General features: G+C 38.8%; 1 protein-coding gene and 1 non-coding gene across 6 annotated transcripts; both read right to left on the minus strand.

Moving 5' to 3' along the window:
- Positions 1 to 47: 47 nt before the first annotated feature.
- On the minus strand, positions 48 to 20835 carry haus6 (HAUS augmin like complex subunit 6). Of its 5 annotated transcripts, none has more exons than XM_008103506.3 (16): positions 20572 to 20835; positions 18699 to 18794; positions 17409 to 17487; positions 16351 to 16483; positions 15611 to 15755; positions 14251 to 14316; positions 13927 to 13984; positions 13650 to 13823; positions 9483 to 9676; positions 8269 to 8398; positions 7696 to 7798; positions 6702 to 6795; positions 5514 to 5571; positions 4608 to 4790; positions 3556 to 3691; positions 48 to 2057 (listed from the first exon to the last, which is right to left on the minus strand). In XM_008103506.3, the coding sequence occupies exons 1-16, from the start codon at positions 20700 to 20702 to the stop codon at positions 1180 to 1182; spliced, it is 2658 nt and encodes an 885-aa protein (XP_008101713.2). In that variant the 5' UTR covers positions 20703 to 20835; the 3' UTR covers positions 48 to 1179. The 5 variants fall into 5 exon arrangements, with proteins under 5 accessions (XP_008101713.2, XP_008101712.2, XP_008101714.2 ...); XM_008103505.3 differs by having other exon boundaries at positions 15611 to 15758; positions 20572 to 20834; XM_008103507.3 differs by having other exon boundaries at positions 15611 to 15758; positions 17409 to 17467; positions 20572 to 20708.
- LOC134297256 (small Cajal body-specific RNA 8) lies at positions 5645 to 5775 on the minus strand. The gene has a single exon (XR_010003985.1). It is a non-coding gene; the product is annotated as a small Cajal body-specific RNA 8 (non-coding RNA).
- Positions 20836 to 22807: the final 1972 nt, after the last annotated feature.

Consider the following 22807-nt stretch of genomic DNA (forward strand, 5'->3'; position numbering starts at 1 on the left):
ACTTTTCACATCAGAAAAGGTGAAGGAAGGGAAAAAGTAACTTCGGATGTCTGTGAGTCAAGTTTATTGTGTTATTTTTTTTTTTAAAAAAAGAAAAGTTTTAATAAATATTTCAAGACAAATATTAGTTTTAAGGCATGAACCTAATAGATTGGCTCTTTTTCTAGAGACATCTTCCCTAGGCAAATGAATTCTGATGATTTTAATAATTCATTATTAATAAAAGGTATCCTGGATTTTTAATTTTTCTGTTGCCCCACCATTCCAAACGTGGACAAATGGGATGGAAGTGGACAGACACACACCCTGCTCCATGTGACCATCTATCTCCATGCCTTGTAACTGTGGAAAATCCATGCCAAATGGAAAGAAGCCAATTCTGGCATTGCCAAACATAGTGCTTTTTTGTTGAGATGGTGGCAGAAATACAACAGCCTTACAAGGAACTGCAAAGAAAAGGAGCCAGACCAACTTATTTTCACAGAAGTCTACTCCAAGGAGATGTACTAAGAGAAAACTAACATATGCAAGACGAGTTCAACAAGAAGAAATCTCCAACAATCCGAGATTTCTAATCAGGAGTAAAATGTAATAAGTAATTCGTCTAGCCAATTATTTCCCTACAGTTCACTTGAAAATTATGCTTGAAATTGAGAGAAATCTATGTTTACAAATCTGAAAATGTACTATTATCTGTTAGACAAGATGCATTAATATAATTTTTTTCTAGTGTTGCATTCTCTCAAATCTTTACATTCCATTCTCCCAATGTCTCAAATGACTTCAATGTATTAGTATATTTTAGAATAGAGAGACGCTACCACTAGAACTGGGCAACAAAACTATGAGGAATAGCATTAATTAATAGTAAGGTCTCCTTTGAATCAAATTTCCAAAACTATTCTTAGCAAAAGAAGAATGTACAAATGTTATATGCCAAGTCCAGTCGATCATGATTATACAAACGTAAAATAGCTTTATCTTTACAGGTCTCTGCATATTCTTCTTCACTTTAATACTACTTTTTTGAAAGAGTTATTCAGACACACTTCTGCCTGGCAGATTCGATTGTACTAACCCTTTAATTTATCAGATAGGTCTCCTTCACAATAGACATCCAATATTTTTCCTGCTTGTACTGGAGAAAAGGGAACTAGAGGGGAGACAGGGGCTTTTCTTTCAAGAAGAGCCATCCATCTGTGTTGGCGGCTTCATAAGTTCAGCATCAAATGCATACGGTTTCCCAGAAGGGCTAAGTACATTGGTGGTTTCTAAGCCTACTGAAAGAAGACTGAAGTCTGATCTGCGTCTTGAAATGGGCTTTCTGGAAGATGAGTTCTTGAAAAGAGTCTTTTCCAATGCTTTGTATCGTTTCCGAATAGAATGTAAATCCAACTTACGCTCATTCTCTGCTACATGAACAGAGAAACCTTTGTTGTTGTCTTGTGAGCTATCTTCCTTTACTTCATCAGACTCCAAATCCTTAAAACCCGTTGGACTTATAGACTCTGCTTCTTCTGGAATGGTTTCCTGAAGTATGCTAAAATTGACAACTTCTTGGCTATCGTCACAATTGCCACTTGACATTCGAGTGCCAGCCCATGGCAACGTTGAACACATTGAAGAATCCTGACTGTAAGTTGACAAAGTCTCTGTTGACTTCCCTGGATCATCACACAACTCGCTTGCACATTTATTTACTGCATTGAGGCTGAATGCAGGATTACCAGTTGCAGGACTATTTGAAACTGTAAGTGTCAGTCTTTGCTTGAAAAAACTTTCATCCAGTGGCCCAGCACACCTTTGGTGGGGGGACAATTCATTACGACCCAGGATCCCCTGCTTCAAGCTCTCTGAAGATGGCATTTCCAGGAAGAAGGGAGATTCGGCTGAGTCAGATGACATAAAGACTGCAATACTGGAATCTATTGGCTTCCCAGATGCAGGGACTGTATCTTGTGGTAAGTCTTTTTTTGTTGCGTCAGCGTGATGTGATTCTGCCTTTGAAGATTCCTCAACTTGGATGGCTTTTTTCCATGAGCTTCTAATTTCACTAACTAAAATTGAATCAGGAAAAAGTTACGTCAGCATTTTATTCTATTCCCCCCCACTGTAAATGCATTATTGTTGTAATAGGTTAACATAGCATCTTTCAAACTACTATAGTGAATATCAATTCTCTTGCTTGCTTCAATACATACCACACCTGTATTCTGCAAGGTCTCAGCAGCCACAGAGGTATCAGATCATTACAGCAATGGCTAAGAGACAACACTGCTGGCATTATAAAACTTAATGATAAGCATTATTCTGCTAGCCAAATGAAGCAAAAAAGCGACCTTGAACTCTGATCAATTGAACATTTTCCTCTCCTTCCCAAGAGTGAGATTTTAAGAGATGTTATCCAAATAACATTAAGCTTTTCTGTTTTTTTTCTAAGTACAGGGATGTGTATCCATACAAAGAATGGGAGACTGGTATATTGGCGGACTTGTCATGAAGTTACATTCTTGCCAAGGAGAAAGTGCCATCCATGAATGGATTGATTCATTCTGTCCAGACAAGCCAAAACTTGTCACTTTTAAAAAAAATAAAAATTCTATTGATTCCCATCTCCTTCTTCAGTTCTTACACAAGCCGAGACACAGTACAGAATAGAGCTTCATATGAAATTGATGCACTGATTTTTCATACATTACATTTAACATTATGTAGATTTTACATCAAATTATATACACTAGTGATATTCAAACTGGTGTTCCACAGAATGGGCCCATGAACCATTAACTACCAGTATACAGTGAGCTTCCAAATAATGTCTCTGGCTAAAGAGTGCTAGTTCCCCACTATTGGAAACCCTAAAGAGCTTGCAAAATACCAAATTACTGTAATTCCTGGTTCTGATTTCCTTTTCTTAGTTCTCACTACGGAAATAAGTACTTTGGAGGTCTCCTTGATACTTCATGGCTTAATTTATGTTAATAATTTTCTATTTTTATACTGTGTGGGTTTTTGTTTAATTCTCATAAACCCCCAAACCATTTCAGAGATGTTACAAAATAATTTCTATGCAATTATTTTCTGAACAAATGATAATTTTAATATGCCACACAAAATTATACATATTTTATATTCCTGGAGTGAAAAGTGATTTTCAATCACTTTCTATCTATAAAGCATGCTAGATAATATAGCATTTTTTTTTCAAATTTCTCAAAACTTCTTTTTGTGGAAAAAAATAGGAAATTATTATTTTCCATGGCTTCGAGATTTCTGGGAACTACACATTCTACACTTGCCACAATCTCCTTACTGTGGGATATCAATAGGGGAAAATCCCAGTTTGTATACTTTCGAATGCAAGAACAGAACACACACCAACTGCGGCTCAAAAAACTGCATAGGAGATCTATGGTGATGTTGAGCCCATTTCACCTGGTGCAGCAAAAAAGGGTTTTTGGAATATGGATCTATCAGGCAGGCTAAAATTAATCCTCAAAGTATTAAAACTGGTTTTTACTTATATCAAAATGCTACGAGATTAAAAACACTCACTCAGGTTTTCTGGAGTCCGCGGAATTTGTTTCCTTGTTAAGAAAGGATCTGAGTTCAAGGAGCCAATCAGGTCTTCCAAATCCTTTCCTTTCCCCCCAACGTTTTGTGGTGATTCAGATACTACCACATTTGCTACCTAGAAGAACACAGAAATCCTAAAATTTAGAAAAATAAATCATGTTCTAATAACGGAGAAACTTCAGTGGGGTTCTAAACTTATGTTTTCCAAATCAATGACTTCAGGGGAGCTTATCAAAAACTGGAACAGAAAATCACCAGTCCTTGAGTCCCGCCAAGCTGAGGCAGCTCTTAAGAAATGAATGCATTCACTCAAGTTGCAGCCAGTTTTTCCATCTGCTCACTGACTCAGTGCCCTTCTCAGCTCAGATCTTCCAGTATTGAAACTAAGGAAGGATCAAGCACTTTCTTCACCTCCTGCGATTTTTGTGCTACAAGGATAAACAGCCCCGCAGGTGAACCAGTGTCTGAAACCCAAATACACAAAATATATGAAATGTGTGAGTAACAGATGAGACCTCCATGCAAGGAAACCTAGCAGCTTTAGAATATTTACCCTGCTACCAATGCTTAAGAACAGTTTGGCAACATTCATCTCTTAGGAACCATTTCATACAAATAACATTTCTACATGGATAAAATATTTTTATGGATGGAAGAGCTGTCTCTGTATGGAAAAATCTGAAGGTGAAGTCTGTATTACTATGGAGAGGCACAGCACAAATCCAAGTACAATCACACCTTTCTCCTATGTGTTCTTGTAATGCAGTAATCTGGTTTAGTGCACCAGAACCTTCATTTTACCATTTTACCACGTCATTTAGACATTTCCCACGCTATTTCTTATTTATACCAGATCCATAAAATGGCAGAGGTGAAGAAATAAGGAAATATAAAAATCTAAGATCTATTTGGACTGTTGGGTTTAACTGACAAGATTATAGTCTTCGATAACTTGAATACTTATTTAGTAGAGCAAACAAATAAAAAATTCAGTTGTACTGAAGTTCAAGCACCATCTCACTATTCCTCACCTCTTCCACCAGTTGCTCTTGTGCTTTCTTCAGAAGATCTTCTTTTTTAACTGAAGACGCTGTCTTCAGAATACGAGTCTGTCTTTTCTTCCCACTTTCTGCTAATTTACTTTTTCTTCCTGTATATTTTAAGATCTGAAATTCAGAAGGCTCTGCGCTTGTAGGAGTGTCAGCATTGGATTCCTTGGGGCAGCAGGGGGGGGGATACAAGTTTTATATGTATTAGGACTGATTCGTCATGCAAACTCTCATACCCTGCAATCTATCATAATTGTAGATGAAAACACTACAATCACTACTTAATTTGTGTTTGTATTCCAGACTTGGAGGAACTAAGTCTTCCTAAAAAATGAAAAGATTCCAGGTTGCATGAAGTATCATTTTAAGAATAAAAAATAACTAGTGAATCTATTCAGTTTTACACAGGTTGGAATAACCAAAGCTCTCATTATATAATAATCAAGCCAGGTAAAATCCCGCCTCTTTGACTATAACTGATTTTTTTATTAATGTGCCATTACATTTAGGTTGAAAGCAAGAGTATAATCAAGTATGAATATACTCAGTGAATGAGATCTTTGCAAGCTGAATAATTATCTGCATTGATATCCAATCATTGACCAGTCAGTTAATTGCCCCTCAGCACTCCATAAATTCTCAGCATAAGACATGCTAACAGCTTCTTTTACATATGCAAATGCATGCTCAGTCTGAGTGTCAGAAAAGACCATATTTATTCTTGAATTTGTAGATTACTCAGACAAGAACTCAAGGTCACTCATAAGCAGACTAAAAAGAACCATGTCAATTTATTATAAGGCAATCCCTGCATTCTACAGCTTTATAGATGCCCTTTGATTTTTCTTCAAAAACAGCAGAATTATACACAAGCTAGAGGTGGGTTACCCTTTCAGAAGCCATCCTTTCTTCAGATGCTCTAGCAAGATTCAAAGACATGACATCCCTAGAAAAAAAATGATTACTAGAGAGACAGCAATGATGTTATGTATTTTTGTTGATATTGTTCAGCTGTTGACAATTGTGTGCCCCGTATCTGTCCGTTACGATTTCCCTCAGTTCGTTCCGGTCATCGAAAGGCATCCTTGTTATAGGGAGAGCTTGTGACAAGGAGAGCATGGCTTTTCTCTCATTGAGTATCAGCCTCCCAAACAGATGGACAAAGGCTTCCTTGTTCTTGGAGAGATTATGTTCTAGGGTCTCCAGATGTGGCTGGATTCCAAGATCCAGAGGTTCTAGCTATAACACACTCCATAACTAGGAATGCTAAGTGTCGCACCCCAACGTCTAGAAAGTCCCACAATTCCCCCTCTGCACCACAGCAATGTGTATATATATAAACAAAATCATATATACAATGAAATTACTCTTCCTTGTTAGTTACTCTTATTCCCTGATGTCTGGTCACTCCTCCTCTCTTAAAATAGATATGTTTCTAAGAGATGCTATATATACAGAAACAGCCTCTATGCTTCTGAATGGCATGGGAGCATTGAGAGCTAGTTCAAAGGGCATTTGCAGGGGAGAAGCTGGTCTAGAAAGGCCTTGACTAGAGTTGCTTCCTAGACTGAATGGAGAAGGATGGGTGATCCTTCTCTTGAGGGGGTGTTAACTCTAGGATAAGCAAAGCAGAATCGTGTAACTCTCACTAGATATGGGTGCCTCCTTGCTACAAGGAAATGGGGAAAGTTGCAGACAAGGGAGCAAATACCTCATTCATTGTTAGGATGTTCTGAAGAGTTCAAATACTGACTTAGATTAGCATTTCCAGCCACATTTTCAGTTTAGGGCCACACTTTCAGTTTAGGTGGGGTGTCCTTTTTCAGTGTTATCACACACTTTATGGTTTACCATGGGACAGGTTTTTATGGTTTAAAAAACTTCCTTTTTCGGGCAGGGGCTCATAGGTTGCAAAGATAGATTTCAGGACTGAACTTTGCCCACTTTTGTGCTAATCTCATAGCTAAGGATAAAAACATGAGCCTAAACAGTGTAAGAGCACCTCCCCCACCCAAATATACGTGCCTTCATTTTGCATATACCAACTCACTGCATAAGAACATATTAAAATCATACCTCTCTGCAGTCAGCACAGTTGAATACCCTTGGCATTCTTTTGCTTTACCAGTTCCATCAAATTGATCTGTTTGGAGATTCTTTTTTATTACCTCTAAAACATATGCAAAAAAATGACACACACAATCAAGCCTATTGTTTAAGTACTAAGACAAGGTGTTTGTTGTTATGGACAGGAGAAAATGCTCATTCGATTCAAACTGCATTCAACTGTTAGACATATGTTAGCAATCTCTTTACCACATTTTGGAAGTATTTAAAATCTATAGCAATCTGAGCCTGCCACTTACAGTTTGGAATAAACACTCACAGTCTAGTCAGATGGAAAAGATGGGCAACTATGAAGGGCCCAAAGCTCATTTCTGTCTTGTAATTAATGGCTTGCATTGTATCAACTTTGCAAGGTTTTTTAAACTAAGGATACTTTTCAGACTCCAAAATATATACAAACGCCATCCAATCCAGACTTTAGACAAAATATTATATCTTGGCTTTTTCCAAAAGGGATGAGATACTAAGATCAGACTTCCAAATTTATTTGGTTAAAAGTATGAGAGAAGGAACAAAAGGGCATTGTCTGCAGTCAAAATAATGATTTCCTTCCTTAGCTAATAAAAACAGTCTGCTCACTAAAGAGACCAAGTAATTGGGATGAGATAAAACGCAAATGGACATAGTTGACATCCAGTTGACACGTGAGATTCTATCTTCTGAGTCTTAATGTCTGATACTTTATTGCTCCCTAAATTAGTGTTATGCCTATTTTGTCAATCATTTACATACATATAGTCTGCCAGCCAGAATCCTGAACCAATGAAAATGAATCCCTGTTCACCTGTTTTGCAAACATTCATTCAAGTCCTTAAAGCATTCTTTCTAAGTAGCTACTAGAACAAAACATTCCATATTAAACAGTTTCATGCCACGGCTAGGCCCAAGATATGAATCCCAATTAAAACAGCAAGAAAAATCCTTCCTTAGGTTCAAGGTCTACCTGGAATTGATGCAGGGAACTGGCAAAAAACACTGCTTTTATAAGCTTCCTCTGTCGCAGGAGCAAAAGAAAGTGGGGACATGGCTGGTAAGAAGTCAAGAGCCTAAAAGAAAAGCATAATCAGTATTACATTAAGTAGCTTGATATTCAAAAACCTAGAATTATACTGCAAGGAGATATCTACTTTGAAATCTAATTAGCTCAACAATTCATACTATAAAAAAAGATGTCTCTGTTGCAATTCTTAGCAGACATTCATTTCCATTGTATATGTAAATTCTTTTGAAGTATGTATATATTCAGTTTTAAGCCTAGAAATTTTAGTTTAAGAAAAACAACCTCACAAAACTGGGTCAATTTATCCACAGATCAAAAGTAGCACATCTTTTATTTTAAAATAAACTATTTCCTTCTCCGAGGGACAAAAGTGAGAGATTGGTCTTTCCTGGGTTGAATCACAGTTCATAATGTTGGCTCCAAAACATGACCTCAACTTATACAGAAGTATAAACGTTTATATATTTCTTTTTAAGTACAAGCTCTTTCCTATTATTTTACTTTGCAAATACTTACAGGGTTTGGATCTCTCATTAACTGAAAAGGTGACTGGCCAAGACAGATTTTCCATTTCAAATCCCATTCTTGTTGTTTTTCAGCAATCATTTGACTTATCAATTTACGGTCCTCATGCTTTAATTTTAGCCTATAAGAATATTAATAACCAAGATGTTTATTGGGTGAAATTTATTGCCTGCATTCAAATAAATAGAAATTTCACAAAGCTACTTCAAAAACAAGCATTTTGTTTCGAAAATACAGAAGCTGTCAAAACATTTGCTTCCTGTAAATTGATTACAATTTACTTGTAATCAAGATAAACATTGCAAGGAAAAAGAAACTAAGAACACAACAAACAAATTTCATTTACACAAAATTATAGACAAACTTAAACCCAAGTTTGTTTTAAATTTGTCAAATAGTTACACAATTACTACATTCTTGACAAACTTATAAAAGGCATAATAATAACGATGATGATAATAATAATATCATAGAATCGTAGATTTGGAAGAGACCTCCAACCCCCTGCAAGAAACAGGAAAAACTTATTCAAAGCACTCCCGACAGATGGCCATCCAAGTCTCTGCTTAAAAGCCTCCAAAGAAGGAGCCTCCACCACAGTCCGGGGCAGAAAGTTCCACTTCCGAACAGCTCTCACAGTGAGAAAGTTCTTCCTGATGTTCAGGTGGAATCTCCTTTCCTGTAGTTTGAAGCCATTGTTCTGCGTCCTAGTCTCCAGGGCAGCAGAAAACAAACTTTCTCCCTCCTCCCTATGACTTCTCCTCACATATTTGTACATGGCTATCATGTCTCCTCTCAGCCTTCTCTTCTGCAGGCTAAACATACCCAGCTCTTTAAGCCGCTCCTCATAGGGTTTGTTCTCCAGACCCTTGATCATTTTAGTTGCCTTCCTCTGGACTCTTTCCAGCTTATCAATAATACTTTATTTATATCGCGCCCTATCTCCCCTAGGAGACTCAGGGCAGATTAAATCTCCTCAACAGCAGGCAATTAAAAGCAAGAATAAATCCCATTTCCAGATGTTACAGAGAACAAGTCTGGGGCAAAGGATGGGACACGAGGGTGGGGGGGATAGGGAGAAAAAAAGGCAGCTCAGACCAGGGAAAAATTGTTGTATCTAAATTGGCTTAGATTTTGCCTGTTAGTCTGGAAGAAAGGTGATGACCAGAGAATACAGTATTTATGCCACAGACTTCCATGCTCACCTCAATGACTTTAGTCTCAGTAAAGCCTCATTCTGAGATTTGGTCTTTCTTTCAAAATACTTGAGATCCAATTTTAGTGGATCCTTTTCAGAGTGTCGACGTTCATTAATCAACATTTTCAAGGCTCTGTTTAATAACTGGATGACTGCTACAATGTTTAGTTTTCCTCCTTCGTACACATTCCCTATAGGGAACTTCAGACATTGAAAACAAAGGAGAAAAAGATATATAATTATGCAATCGTAAGATCCATTCACCATTCCAGCTTTAAGCACAGAAAAAGAGGGAGGGCTAAAAGTATGCCAGTGGGCTAAAAGATTTGGAAACTATCCCAATTGGCTTCTCACATATATATATACACACACACACACACACACACACACAGTAGTCACGCTTATCCAACCTTTGCTTACCAATGTTCTGTATTATCCAAAACAGTTGGTCTTTTAGTAGTCAACTAGCTGTGCCCGGCCACGCGTTGCTGTGGCGAAGTATGGTGGTATGGGAAATAAAGTATTGAGGAATTGGTGGTAGTTAAGGTAAAGGGTAAAGGTTTTCCCCTGACATTAAATCCATTACAAATGGGTTATATAGCTGTGTGGAAGGGCCTTGAGTCTACACTGCCATATAATCCAGTTAAAATCAGATAATCAGTATTTTATAGGCAGTGTGGAAGAGGCCTAAGTGAGGCCTAACTCTGCCTTCCCCTGGGCTGAGTGGGTTGCTTGGAGACCAAGTGGGCTAAAACTATTTAGGTGCTTGTGATTTCCTTTTTTTTCATCATTTTAAAATGTATTTATTTATGCAATGCTTTTGACACGAAATAAAAAGTGAGCGGAGCTTAGCCTTCTAACTGGAAGCAATTGGAAACAATCAATTATTCCTCTTCCTCTAAATAGGACTTTCTTTTTCTTTTCTTTTTGTTGTATGAACGTAGAGGCATGGATGAGATGTTGTACTGCCAAGTTTAGTGTTTCTGGGATGTGTAGTTTTGTTTTGTCCTAGGCCGAAATTTCATTACCCTTTTAATATATATAGATGTTTTTGTAGTCAATGTTTTCAATACATCGCGATGTTTTGGTGATCAATTTGTAAATACAGTAATTACTACATAACATTACCATGTATTGAACTGCTTTTTCTGTCGATTTGTTGTAAAACATGATGTTTTGATGCTTAATTTGTAAAATCATAACGTAATTTGATGGTTAATAGGCTTTTCCTTAATCCCTCCTTATTATCCAACATTTTCACTTATCCAACGTTCTGCCGGCCCGTTTATGTTGGATAAGCGAGACGCTACAGTGTGTGTGTGTGTGTGTGTATATGTGTGTGTGTGTATATATATATATATATGTGTGTGTGTGTGTGTTCTGATAGTTTTTCCCTTAACTTAAACAAAACTACACAACCCAAACACACCAAATTTGGTCATCCGGTCTGTGTTCTTAAATAAAAAAAGAAAAAAAAAGAAAAACAAAGTCCTAATTAGAGGGAAAAGAATACAGTAGAGTCTCACTTATCCAACGTTCTGGATTACCCAACGCATTTTTGTAGTCAATGTTTTCAATACATCATGATATTTAGGTGCTAAATTCGTAAATACAGTAATTACTACATAGCATTACTGCATATTGAACTACTATTTGTCAAATTTGTTGTATAACATGATGTTTCAGTGCTTAATTTGTAAAATCATAACCTAATTTGATATTTAATAGGCTTTTCCTTAATGCCTCCTTATTATCCAACATATTCGCTTATCCAACGTTCTGCCGGCCCGTTTATGTTGGATAAGTGAGACTCTACTGTAACTGTTTTTTTCCCATTGCTGCCCGTTAGAAGGGAAAGCTCCGCCCACTTTGTCTCCTGGCAACCCACCCAGACATTTAATGGCACCCAGGGCCTCTTCAATCAGGCCTGATCCACACTGCCTATAAAATACAGATTATCTGATTTGAACTGGACTATATGGCAGTGTAGACTCAAGGCCCTTCCACACAGCTATATTACCCATTTATAATCTTATATTATCTGCTTTGAACTGGATTATCTTGAGTCCACACTGCCATATAATCCATTTCAGTGTGCATTTTATACAGCTGTGTAGAAGGAGCCTCATATAATCCAATTCTAAGAAGATAATATAAGATTATAAATATACAGTAGCGTCTCACTTATCCAACATAAACACCCCGGCAGAACGTTGGATAAGCGATTATGTTGGATAATAAGAAGGGATTAAGGAAAAGTCTATTTAACGTCAAATTACGTTATGATTTTACGAATTTAGCACCAAAACATCACAATGTATTGAAAACACTGACTACAAAAACATTGACTACTAAAAGGCCGACTGCGTTGGATAATCCAGAACACTGGATAAGCGAATGTTCATATTACAGACTCTACTGTAATGTGAAATAATTACTGTGGTATAATAATACAGAACAATATAATCTCTAATCTCAGGACAGTAAATAAAGAGCAACTCTCTGAAAACAGGAAAATTGGAAATTCCAAAATGGAAACAATCTGGGCCAGCTAACACCTCCCTACAAAGGATTCCCACAAGGAAGGTGCAGCCAGGCTTTGAAGCTGCAAGACCATTAAATGCTAATCAAGTTGACTAATTGCAGCATTCATACTTGCAGCACCGAGACTATTCAACCTGGCCAACCAAGGATTCCACAAGGTAGAAAGTGGCCAGGCTTGAAAGCAGCATTCAGTGCTATTCAACCTGCCCAACTAGGATTTCCCCTAGGTAGAAAACCCCAGGCTTTGAAGCCACGAGACTACCCCATCCCATTCAACCTGGCCTAGCAAAGATGCCCTATGTAGAAAGCGGCCAGGCTTTTAAGCTGCAAAACTATTCAGTGCAATTCAAGCTGGCCAAACAAGGATTCTCCAACAAAGGAAGTAGCCAGGCTTCAAAGCGGCTCTTTGATTGAGGGTGCTACTCCAACTCGCCAAACAAGGATTCCCCTAGGTATAACACAGCCTGGCACTGAAGCTGCAAAGCTATTCAGTGCAATTTAACCAGACCAACAAAGGATTAACCTTGGTAGAACGTGAATCAAGGCATACGCGAAGGTGTTAGTGGACAAACTTAACTATATATGCATTTTAAATTTTATAATTCATGGTTAAACAGATTTTAATTAGAGTTTTAATTAATGCAGTACTATTTTATTGTTTATGGATTCTGTTACTGTTTTATTGAATGTATTTTGGGCAATATAATTGCCGATTGTTGTAAGCCACCCTGAGTCCCTCCGGGTGAGAAGGGCGGGGTAAAAGTGATGTAAATAAATAAATAAAGGCAGCCAGACTTTGAAGCAGTGATATTACTCTGCACTATTGAAACTGATCAACCAAAGATTCCCTTAGGTAGCAGCAGCCGGGCTTTGAAGTAGTGAAGCTATTCATTGCAATTCTAGCAGCCCCAAAAAACCATTCCCCTACAATGCAAGTACCCAGCCTTTCAAGCAACAAGTCTATTCCTTTGTATTCCAGCTCACCAAACAAGGATTCCCATAAGAAAACAGCCAGGCTTTGAGGCTGCAAGGCTATTCACTGCTATTCCAACTGACCAACAAAGCATTCTCATAAACCACAGCAACGTGTTGCCGGGCACAGCTAGTGAGTTTATAAACTGCTCTGCAGTACAGTACCTTGAAAATGCCTTTTGACTAAGTAGGTTTACAAACTGAATGCTTACATTTTGCACTCAGAGTTACTATCCTGGTTAGCTATCATAAGAGTAACACCTGTCCTCTCTAAAAGGTCTAGCCAACAGAGGAAACAGATAAATGGACAGGATTCAGCACAGATTATTACACGATACACATATTTGTCACATTCCAGTCATCTCAATCATGGGAGAAGTTAGGTGTCCGTTGTTGCTGTTTTCAGTAAAGGAAGCTCAGATACACCATCTGTGATTAATGTTTTCCAGCTCAAACGAATGTATCATTAGCACATAAGAAAACTCTTTATCTTACAAGGGCTGCTTTCACCATCTCTTCGCTTCCCTTGTCACAGCAGATGCATTCTTGGCTTGCCTTTCTCTAATCCAACCAATTGACGTTATTCAATATCACACAAAGTCAAACAACAATTTAAGTCAGAGTTTTAAAGTGTAGTGTCCAAAAATAAGATAATTACCTTGTGTATTTCCTTTTCAACTTTTTCAATCAGCGGCCTTGGGATGTTGATATTAACACTTGTGCCATCTAATACATACTCATCTACATGGCCTTTAAGAACTGCATCCACTACTTCTCTTTCATTTTGCAGATGATGCAATACTTTCATTATTGCTTCCCATGAACAACGAACCTTGGGAAATTTGAAAGGTGGAAACGGAAGAAATCACTGAAAAAGCCAACAATACATTTCAAATGAAAATTTATACCCTGAATATATGGGAAAAAATCCTTACCTTTTCAATTCTCCTCTGGAGGGTGTCATGCTGATTTTGGGGAACATTTTCCCACATTCTGCCCAAGAGAAAAACAAACAGTTTCACTGATAGCAGAAGTAGTATTTCTTAGGTAAATTCAGATACATTTTGTCAATGAATTGAAGATATTCCATGCAACAGAGCAAAAAACATATCAATATATATATCTAAAGCTTCTTTCTCCTATATCTTACAATACTCATGAAATGTACTGCTGCACAGCAAAAGTCCTAGGAAACTTAACAGAGGAAAAACACAAGACAGAAGTTTAAAAAGGTAAGCAAGTTAACAGGATAAACATACTTTTGGAGCTGTCTGTCCAGATCTACATTTTCATGTTGTAAATTCCTTATTTGTTTAGTTAAACACCTGTAAATAAAAAAGTAAAACTCAAAATCGACAAGCAAAAGATTAATCCAAGATAACCAGAGAACCCCACTACCAATTAGAGATGTAAAATCTGGAGAAATGTTGACACCATGGGAGAAAAACATGGAGTAGTGCAGGGGCTGGGTTGTAAAGGGAAACATTTTTAAAAGACAAAATGTAGCATTAGCATCATCTGCAGACTGAAAAGCATTTTTCCTTTCAAAAATTAGCTATTAATTATATATTAAGATACAATATTCTATAACTATATAATTCTGTTTTGTGAAGTTATTTTTAATACAAATTGAATTACTAAGCCTTGAACTGCATGGAGCTCTCTTCTTGCATTTGCCATTTTATTAGGATCAGGCAAAAATCAGTAAAAATAAATTGCTAACATTAATAAAGCACAGACAATTGTCTTGCCTCTTCTAACCTTCCATAATATTAAGGGGAAAGTAGTCATTCCTATGATGAGAATCAAGAAATGATGAAAAAAAGTATTGCAATGATCAGATATATGCTGTCGGGAGATAACAGTCTTCTTGTATAGTTTTAGAAGACTTTTGGAGAGATCAAATATATGGAAACCTTGTTTTAAACATTTTATTCCTAATTCTTTTTTTTTAAATCCACAATTTAAGTGATTTCATTTTCTTCCAATAAAAAAATTGGGAGGAGAATCAGGGGAGAAATTCTTCCAAAATTTTCCAGACCTTTCCATTTCTAATCCCAGTGCATGAATCTGTAGTTTAAAGCATCCTTGATAGGTGACGATGCATAAAAGGTAAAGGTTTCCCCTGACGTTAAGTCCAGTCACGTCTGACTATGGGGGTTGGCGCTCATCTCCATTTCTAAGCCGAGGAGCCGGCGTTGTCCGTAGACACCTCCAAGGTCATGTGGCTGGCATGACTGCATGGAGCGCCGTTACCTTCCCGCCAGAGCGGTACCTATTGATCTACTCACATTGGCATGTTTTCAAACTGCTAGGTTGGCAGAAGCTGGAGCTAACAGCAGGTGCTACCTTTGCTCCTGGGATTTGAACCTGCGACCTTTCGGTCTGCAAATTCAGCAGCTCAGTACTTTAACTTTGCCACCGGAATACTCTGTTTCAAATTCCCCAATATAGGATTGCATATCACATTTCATAATTATCAGCTTTCACAATCATGAAGTTATTTAAACTACTTCAGTGTATATTCAACACAATATATAAAAACATCATACTGAAAATAACAAGCGCTGACAATTAATCTAAAATCTATAAATCATATTCATTTATAGTCATACTTACTGTGCTTTCTTCTGAAGTTCCTGAATGAGGAAGTCTTCTTTTTGTAGAGCGGTTAAAAATCGATTTTGACACACCTGGAATTTTGCCATTGCCATACTGCAGTCTGGGGAATTTGAGTTCAATGCTTTTGGGCAGGGAATGCCACCTGCTACACAAAAAGGAAAAGGTTGCCCAATGTTTACTAAACCTTTTGTACTTGTGGCCTCTAAGTACCTGGGCTTCTTGAATCCAGCATCAACACTGTACTTACTACCAGGAAAGTACTCAAAGATCATTGCACAGAACTCTATATAACATGCAGTCTACTACATATACAAGAATGAATGGGCTTCAGTATAACTTCTTCTATACTTCAGCAAAAATTTCAATGTTCTCGTGAAACACAGAAAAGATAGCAACAAGAAAAACTATTGGTTTTCAAAAACTTTCTGGGGAAACTTTAACAAGGGATCTGCACGAGTCAGCAATTGTGGGAAGGCTTATTTTCACTGCTCAACTTTTACAGCTGCATGCAGCCACAAGGGAAAGCCAGAGGTATTTTCCACCATTCTGGTTTTATAGGACTCCCTGCCACATTTTAAGAGTCTTCTACAACATACAGGCTATCTGCAACAGGTGGATTTCTGTAGGAAAGGTCCCTGGCAACACAACATACCCCCTTTCCCCCAAATCAAATCAGGGGCCTACTTCTAAGGGAAAGCATTGCAGGCATTGCATCCTGCACCGACACAATTGTTTACCTGTAGAAGTCACTTTAATATGATGCAGTAAGACGTATCTTGAGAAATGGAACATTAGGTGAATGAACTTAGGACCACCAGGGGAAAGGAATAAGGACGGAACAACTGGAGGAAAGCCTTCCCCACAATCATCCTAGGAAAATAAAAAGATTAAGATTATTTTTTGTGATAGTGAAAGTCTTCCTACAACAAAATCTTTTATATAATATTTTAGTTACTATGCTTATTTGCTTTGCAAGTAGAACTGTGCCAAATGGCTTTTGTTTCTCTGTCAGGGTTTACCATGCCAAATCTTACCACGACCTGAAGATGGTACAGATGGAGCAGCCATTGAGGCATAAAAGACTGCTAGAAATCAATTGTACCAAAATGGGCATTCTTCTCTCCTATGCCACATAACTGACTTTTCACACTCTAAGCAGTCACAAGGTCAAGTGCTTACAGCCGAAGACTCTTTTATGTAGGCTCTCAAATGTCATAGCCGCATCAGCTTTATCATATGACTGCATCAGCTTTATCTTATGACTTACAGTATTTCACTTGTAAATACTTTAAAAAGAGCATGCAGCTGTGGCTGCCCAGATTATTCTGCTGGACTGCAATGTCTAGCACATCTCACTACTGACTAATGCTTCATCAGTCCAATGGGTTTTCAGTTGAACAATATTGGTCCACTTTTGCTAAGGATAGGATTATTCTCATGCCATATAAAGGATATTAAATGGAATCTTAAAACAACAGGAAGCTTTATATATTAAGCTTTATTCCACACTGCCATATAATCCAGTTCAAAGTAGATAATCTGGATTTTATATGGCAGTGTAGAAGGAGCCTAAGAAATTTACCTCTTCTGAATGCTTCTCTGGTGCCATTTCTAATTATTTGGCATTTTTCCAGGCGATGAGTAATTTCAAAACGTGAAAACGTGCTTACTTAATGTTGCATACAACTATCTCGACTATCATGACACAAATACAGCAACACATGGAGATGTATACCCTGGTAAGTTTGGGCTAAATACATGGATAGCATCCAATTTTTGCTAATACTGTACTTACTGAAATTTTTTTCATCCATTCATAGGAGTGTTTTCGATGTTCTGCATCTTCCCTTTTATCTGTGGGGGGGAAACACAATCTTTCCATTCCCAGGGAAAGGAAAGAAACGAATCTCAAAATGTATTAAAGACACTGAATACTTCCCTTGCCATAACCCAGCCATACAGGAGGCTTTTGATGTTACTTAAGAACACTAACAAGTTATTTTGCTTACTGTTGAGGCTGAATAGCAACAGTGGTTTTCCAGGTGTTTTTCTGCTACATCTTTCATTCCCTTGCAACTTAAGTATATCTCTAGCCTTACCAGCATAAATCTGCATTTTGGGAAACATGTCAGGGCTGTATCATCTACTGCAGTGGCTCTCAACCTGGGATTCCAAGGTGTTTTTGGCCTACAACTCCCAGAAATCCCAGCCAGTTTACCAGCTGTTAGGATTTCTAGGAGTTGATGGCCAAAAACACCTTGGAATCCCAGGTTGAGAACCACTGGTCTACTGCATTCGGTACATTCTGAAAGCAGCCTTATAAGAGCTTAATTGTTTGTGTCTTTTTATTCTCTCCTTGCGCCCACTCAGCTTGTCAGGTGGCCAACCAAAATCAACCACATGTGAGGAGTTCACTGCCTGTGCCCCACATCTCTTATCTCCAACTCCACCTGAGGTTCAGCAGAAGTCGTAACTGTCCTACTTGCTTCAATTAGGACCACAGTGAGGGAATTCATTCCCAGGTAGGCTATTGACTGCCTTCTTCTTGTGCCTATGATGCTGGAGAAGTCTCTTATCTCTGTTTACCATCCAGAGCATCTGGCATTTATTCCAGACAGTATTCTGGAGTATGTTTGACATGTTTGCCTTTTTGTGATTGGAATTCGCCCTGAGTCCCATTGGGGAGATAGGGCAGAATAAAAATAAAGATGATGATGATGATTATTCAAGTGCTTAGGTTTCCTAACCAATACATACAAACATTGTCACCAACCTAATCACATGAATTAGTTATTCCATTCATCTTACATTCTATAGACTATATTAGGGTGAAACCCATCATTTAGGTTATATGAGCAGGTTGTGAAGTTGCCAATTGAACGTATCAGGCAGGAAATAAGGTGTTCAAAATGGCAAGCTTGCCATCACCTATCACCTAGACAGAAGGCAAAGCAAATCCTGATTCTAGAAACAATGTCTGGTTTAGCTAAGCAATACTTACATATATTGTGGACACCAATAACTAAGCTTAAAGATTTTGAGTAATAAATATTTTTCCAAGATGTCAGAGGAATGTTATTCTCACCTGAAGATCTCATTGCAACGTGCCTGGTCCAGCTTTGAAAACAAAAACCATGCTACAACATGAAATGCGTCTTTGTTTGGCTGATCAAACATATTCCTTTAAAAGTAAAAAAAAATATGAGAGATTGTTAGGAACAGAAGACCATGATCTGCATTTTGGATGGCATGCCTTTTTATGGCATCAAAAAGCAAAAGTACATACATACTTTTACTGCAGTTTTACTTTTGTGCACAATATTGGAAGAAGTCAGACCTTCAGACAACAGAAGACTGGATTGTACTAGTTTTTAGAAGAGCAGAAATTGATAATTTGTCATTGATGAACAAAGAAAACACACACAAAGCTTTTTATCAAATACTGGGTATTCATATAGTCACAAAATATTGCATTAGCTCATGTATATATTTGTGTGACTAGATTTCAATTTTTGTTCTTTTTGATGAATGCACAAATTTAAAAAGAAAAGAACAAATCTTTGAACAACTTCCAATGACGGTTAAGGATGAAAAATTGAAATAAAAAAATGGAAAAATTGGCCTCAATTTTGCAGGCCTGTGAGATTACAATCAGGCCTTTGTATTCACAGGCTCTGCATCATTCAACTATGGTAACGCTTTCAGGAATGAATTTTCCATCTGAGGGGTAGATTTCTCTCACTTCCTGTTGTCTAACCCCATTCATAATAATGTGTCGCTTGTAAGTTGGATGTTTGTAACTCAGGGCCCTCCCAGACAGGCACTATATCTCAGGATCTGATCCCAGGTTTTCTGTTTATCTCAGATTACCTGGCAGTGCAGACATATAATCCAGTTTAAAGCAGAAAACCTGAGGTCAGATCCTGGGACATAGGGCCTGTCTGGAAGGGTCCTCAGGGACTGCCTGTTCAGAATAATAGAGTTGGAAGAAACCTCGTAGGCCATCCAGTCCAACCCCCTGCCAAGAAGCAGGAAAATTGCATTCAAAGCACTCCCGCCAAATGGCCATCCAGCCTCTGCTTAAAAGCCTCCAAAGAAGGAGCCTCCACCACCCTCTGGGGCAGAGAGTTCCACTGCTGAACAGCTCTCGCAGTTAGGAAGTTCGTCCTAATGTTCAGGGGAATCTCATTTCCTGTAATTTGAAGCCATTGTTCTATGTTCTAGTCTCCAGGGCAGCAGAAAACAAGCTTCTTCCCTCCTCCCTATGACTTCCCCTCACATATTTACATATGGACATCATGTCTCCTCTCATGAAGAGAGGGATTTATAGATTGAAAAATCTATAAATATAGAAAAAATTAACAATACAGAATACAATAACAACTATAATAACATTATTTTTATATTCCACCTCCATTTCCTCAAAGGGACTCGGGGCATCTTACATGGGGACAAGCCCAATCCAACCAAGATTAAAACCAAACACAGATTAAAACATATGAATGTGTTAATTTTTCCTATGTACAGATACTTTGGGGACAAACTGGTTGTTTAAAAAAACAGCTTTGTGAATATAAAGTATTGTTTCTATGAATTTTATGGCCGGTTGCTTGAGAATCCCACACAGCCCTATATTTCAGAATATCAAGGCAGAAAATCCCACAATATCTGCTTTGAACTGGGTCCACACTGCTATATACCCCTGTTCAAAGCAGATAGTGTGGGATTTTATTCAGCTGTGTGGAAGATGCTTGAGAGTCTCCTGTGAAGAAAGTATTCTCTAATCGCCCCTCGCATAGAAAAAAAAAGGCTCCTTGAGTCTCAACCTGCTCAAACCTACTTCCCAGCACAGTCCCATCTCTGACCCAATGCCAGCCCTGTCCTGAAAGGGCAACCACAACCCAAAGGCCGGCTCCTCCTCCACTAGGCCTCCTCCTTTTCCTCCTCGCTGGACTCACTCTCCCAGGCGGAGGTGCGTGGAAATCTTTCCGGCAGCAGCGGCAGCCTCTTCGGGGTCGAAGCCCAGCGCCAGGAGGTTGTGCCAAAGGTGCTCTTTCTCCCAATCGGGGCGCGAGGCCTGCACGGTCATCTTCACCTCCCAAAAAAAAAAAAAAAAAAGACCACTTCCCTCACTCTCCCAAATCTTTTCTGAGGCGCCTCCAACAAACCGCCCAAAACTTAAATAGAGAGGGGAAGCCCTGCGTCACAATCAAGCGCGGGGCGCCTTAGCCAATCGGAATGCGAGCGCTGTAGCCCGCTAGCGGCTCTACGCCCGGCGTGGCCCCGCCCTGCACGCGCCCTCAGAGAGGAAGCAAGAGCTAGGAAGGGATAGAGTTCGGCTGATCATTGGAGTTAGCGGAAGGAAGAGTCTTGCTCTCTTCAGGGCCGGCTAATACCTCACCGCAAAGGATTTCCCCAGGATGTAAACAGGTGCTAATCAAGGTGGCCAACTGCAACATTCGCACCTGCCTCAAACAGACAAGAGTTCTTTCTCCCCTCAGATATATAAACCCCACTTGCCTAGTTTCCAACAGACCTCACAAACCTCTGAGTATGCGTGTCATAGATGTAGGCGAAACATCAGGAGAGAATGTTTCTGGAACATGGCCAATACAGCTGGAAAACTTACAGAAACCCATGCTTTCTTTGTTCTATGGAACCCCATCTACACTGCCGTATAAAACCCGGATTATCTGCTTTGAACTGGATTATATGGCAGTGTAGACGCATAAATCCAGCTCGAAGCAAATAATGTGAATTATCTGCTTTGATCATCTTTGCGAGCTTGGGAGTTGTTTTCCAAAGTTGATAGTCTTTTAGTTCCATAAATCTGCTATGGCGCCCTGGGAGTTGCAGTTTTGGGTCAATGCTATGGTATTATAAGGAGCCCCGGTGGTGAAGTGCGTTAAAACACTGAGCTGCTGAACTTGCAGACCGAAAGGTCCCAGGTTCAAATCCCGGGAGCGGCTTGAGCGCCCGCTGTTAGCTCCAGCTCCTACCAACCTAGCAGTTCGAAAACATGCCAATGTGAGTAAATCAATAGGTACCGCTCCAGCGGGATGGTAACGGCGCTCCATGCAGTCATGCCGGCCACATGACCTTGGAGATGTCTGCGGATAATGCCGGCTCTTTGGCTTCGAAATGGAGATGAGCACCAACCCCCAGAGTCAGACATGGCTGGACTTCATGTCAGGGGAAACCTTTACCTTACCTTATGGTATTATAGGAGATGTGATTTCCAAGGTCTTTGGACTGTGAAGCCCATAAAACTTGAAACCCTGTGACTTATAGTTTTTCAACATCTATAGCCAGGGAGCGGGGTGAGCTCCTGCTGTTAGGCCCAGCTTCTGTCAACCTTGCAGTTCAAAAACATGCAAATGTGAGTAGATCAGTAGGTACCACTCTGGCAGGAAGGTAACAGCGCTCCATGCAGTCATGCTGGCCACATGACCTTGGAAATGTCTATGGCCAGCACCGGCTCTTCTGTTTAGAAATGGAGATGAATACCAACTCCCAGAGTCGGACACGACTAGACTTAATGTCAGGGGAAAACTTTTACCTTTACTATAGCCTTTGACTGCCATAGGTCAGCACTATAGTGTCCTGGGAGCTGTACTTTTGCAAATCCCTCTCAATGCTATGGAGTCCCGGGAGCTGCAGTTTTGCAAGGCCTTTTAATGCCTTGAATTGACGCTATGGATTGATGCTATAATATTCAGGGAGTGGCCATTGATTAATATAATATGGAAGAGAATAATAATAATAATAATAATAATAATAGAGATAGTAATATGGTGGAGAATAGTCTTCGCCTTTGGATCAATGCTATGGAGCCCTGAGCGTGGTAGTTTCCCAAAGTCTTTAGCTATGTCTACCTTGAAGTCCTGTTTACTGGTATTTGAATCCTTGATGGAGTATATTGATTTGGTTCTGTCTTATGATGTTGTTTATTATGTTTAACTTTGTTGTATGGTGTTTTTTTGACAACTGAATGTTTTTTATGTTCATGTTGGAAACCGCCCTGAGTCCTCTTGAGGAGATGGAGCGGTATATAAAGCTTTATTTATTATTATTATTATTTGTTATTATTATTATTATTTTATTGTATGACACAGCAAACAAGATAGATATGCTGGATTTCGTTTCACAAAATCACAAGTTAAACACTTCCCAAGTGTCTAGGACTGTGTGATG

Source organism: Anolis carolinensis, chromosome 2 (assembly GCF_035594765.1).
Source record: "Anolis carolinensis isolate JA03-04 chromosome 2, rAnoCar3.1.pri, whole genome shotgun sequence".
Classification (NCBI taxonomy): Eukaryota; Metazoa; Chordata; class Lepidosauria; order Squamata; family Dactyloidae; genus Anolis; species Anolis carolinensis.

Excerpts from the sequence above, each read along its gene's own strand:
- haus6 (XM_008103505.3), bottom strand. The coding sequence starts at position 20,702 with ATGACCGTGCAGGCCTCGCGCCCCGATTGGGAGAAAGAGCACCTTTGG. Across the intron at positions 18,795-20,571 it reads ACGCACCTCCGCCTGGGAGA|GAATATGTTTGATCAGCCAA; the intron begins GTGAGTCCAGCG and ends TTACTTTTAAAG. Across the intron at positions 5,572-6,701 it reads ACTGTGCTGACTGCAGAGAG|GGATGTCATGTCTTTGAATC; the intron begins GTATGATTTTAA and ends TTTTTTTTCTAG.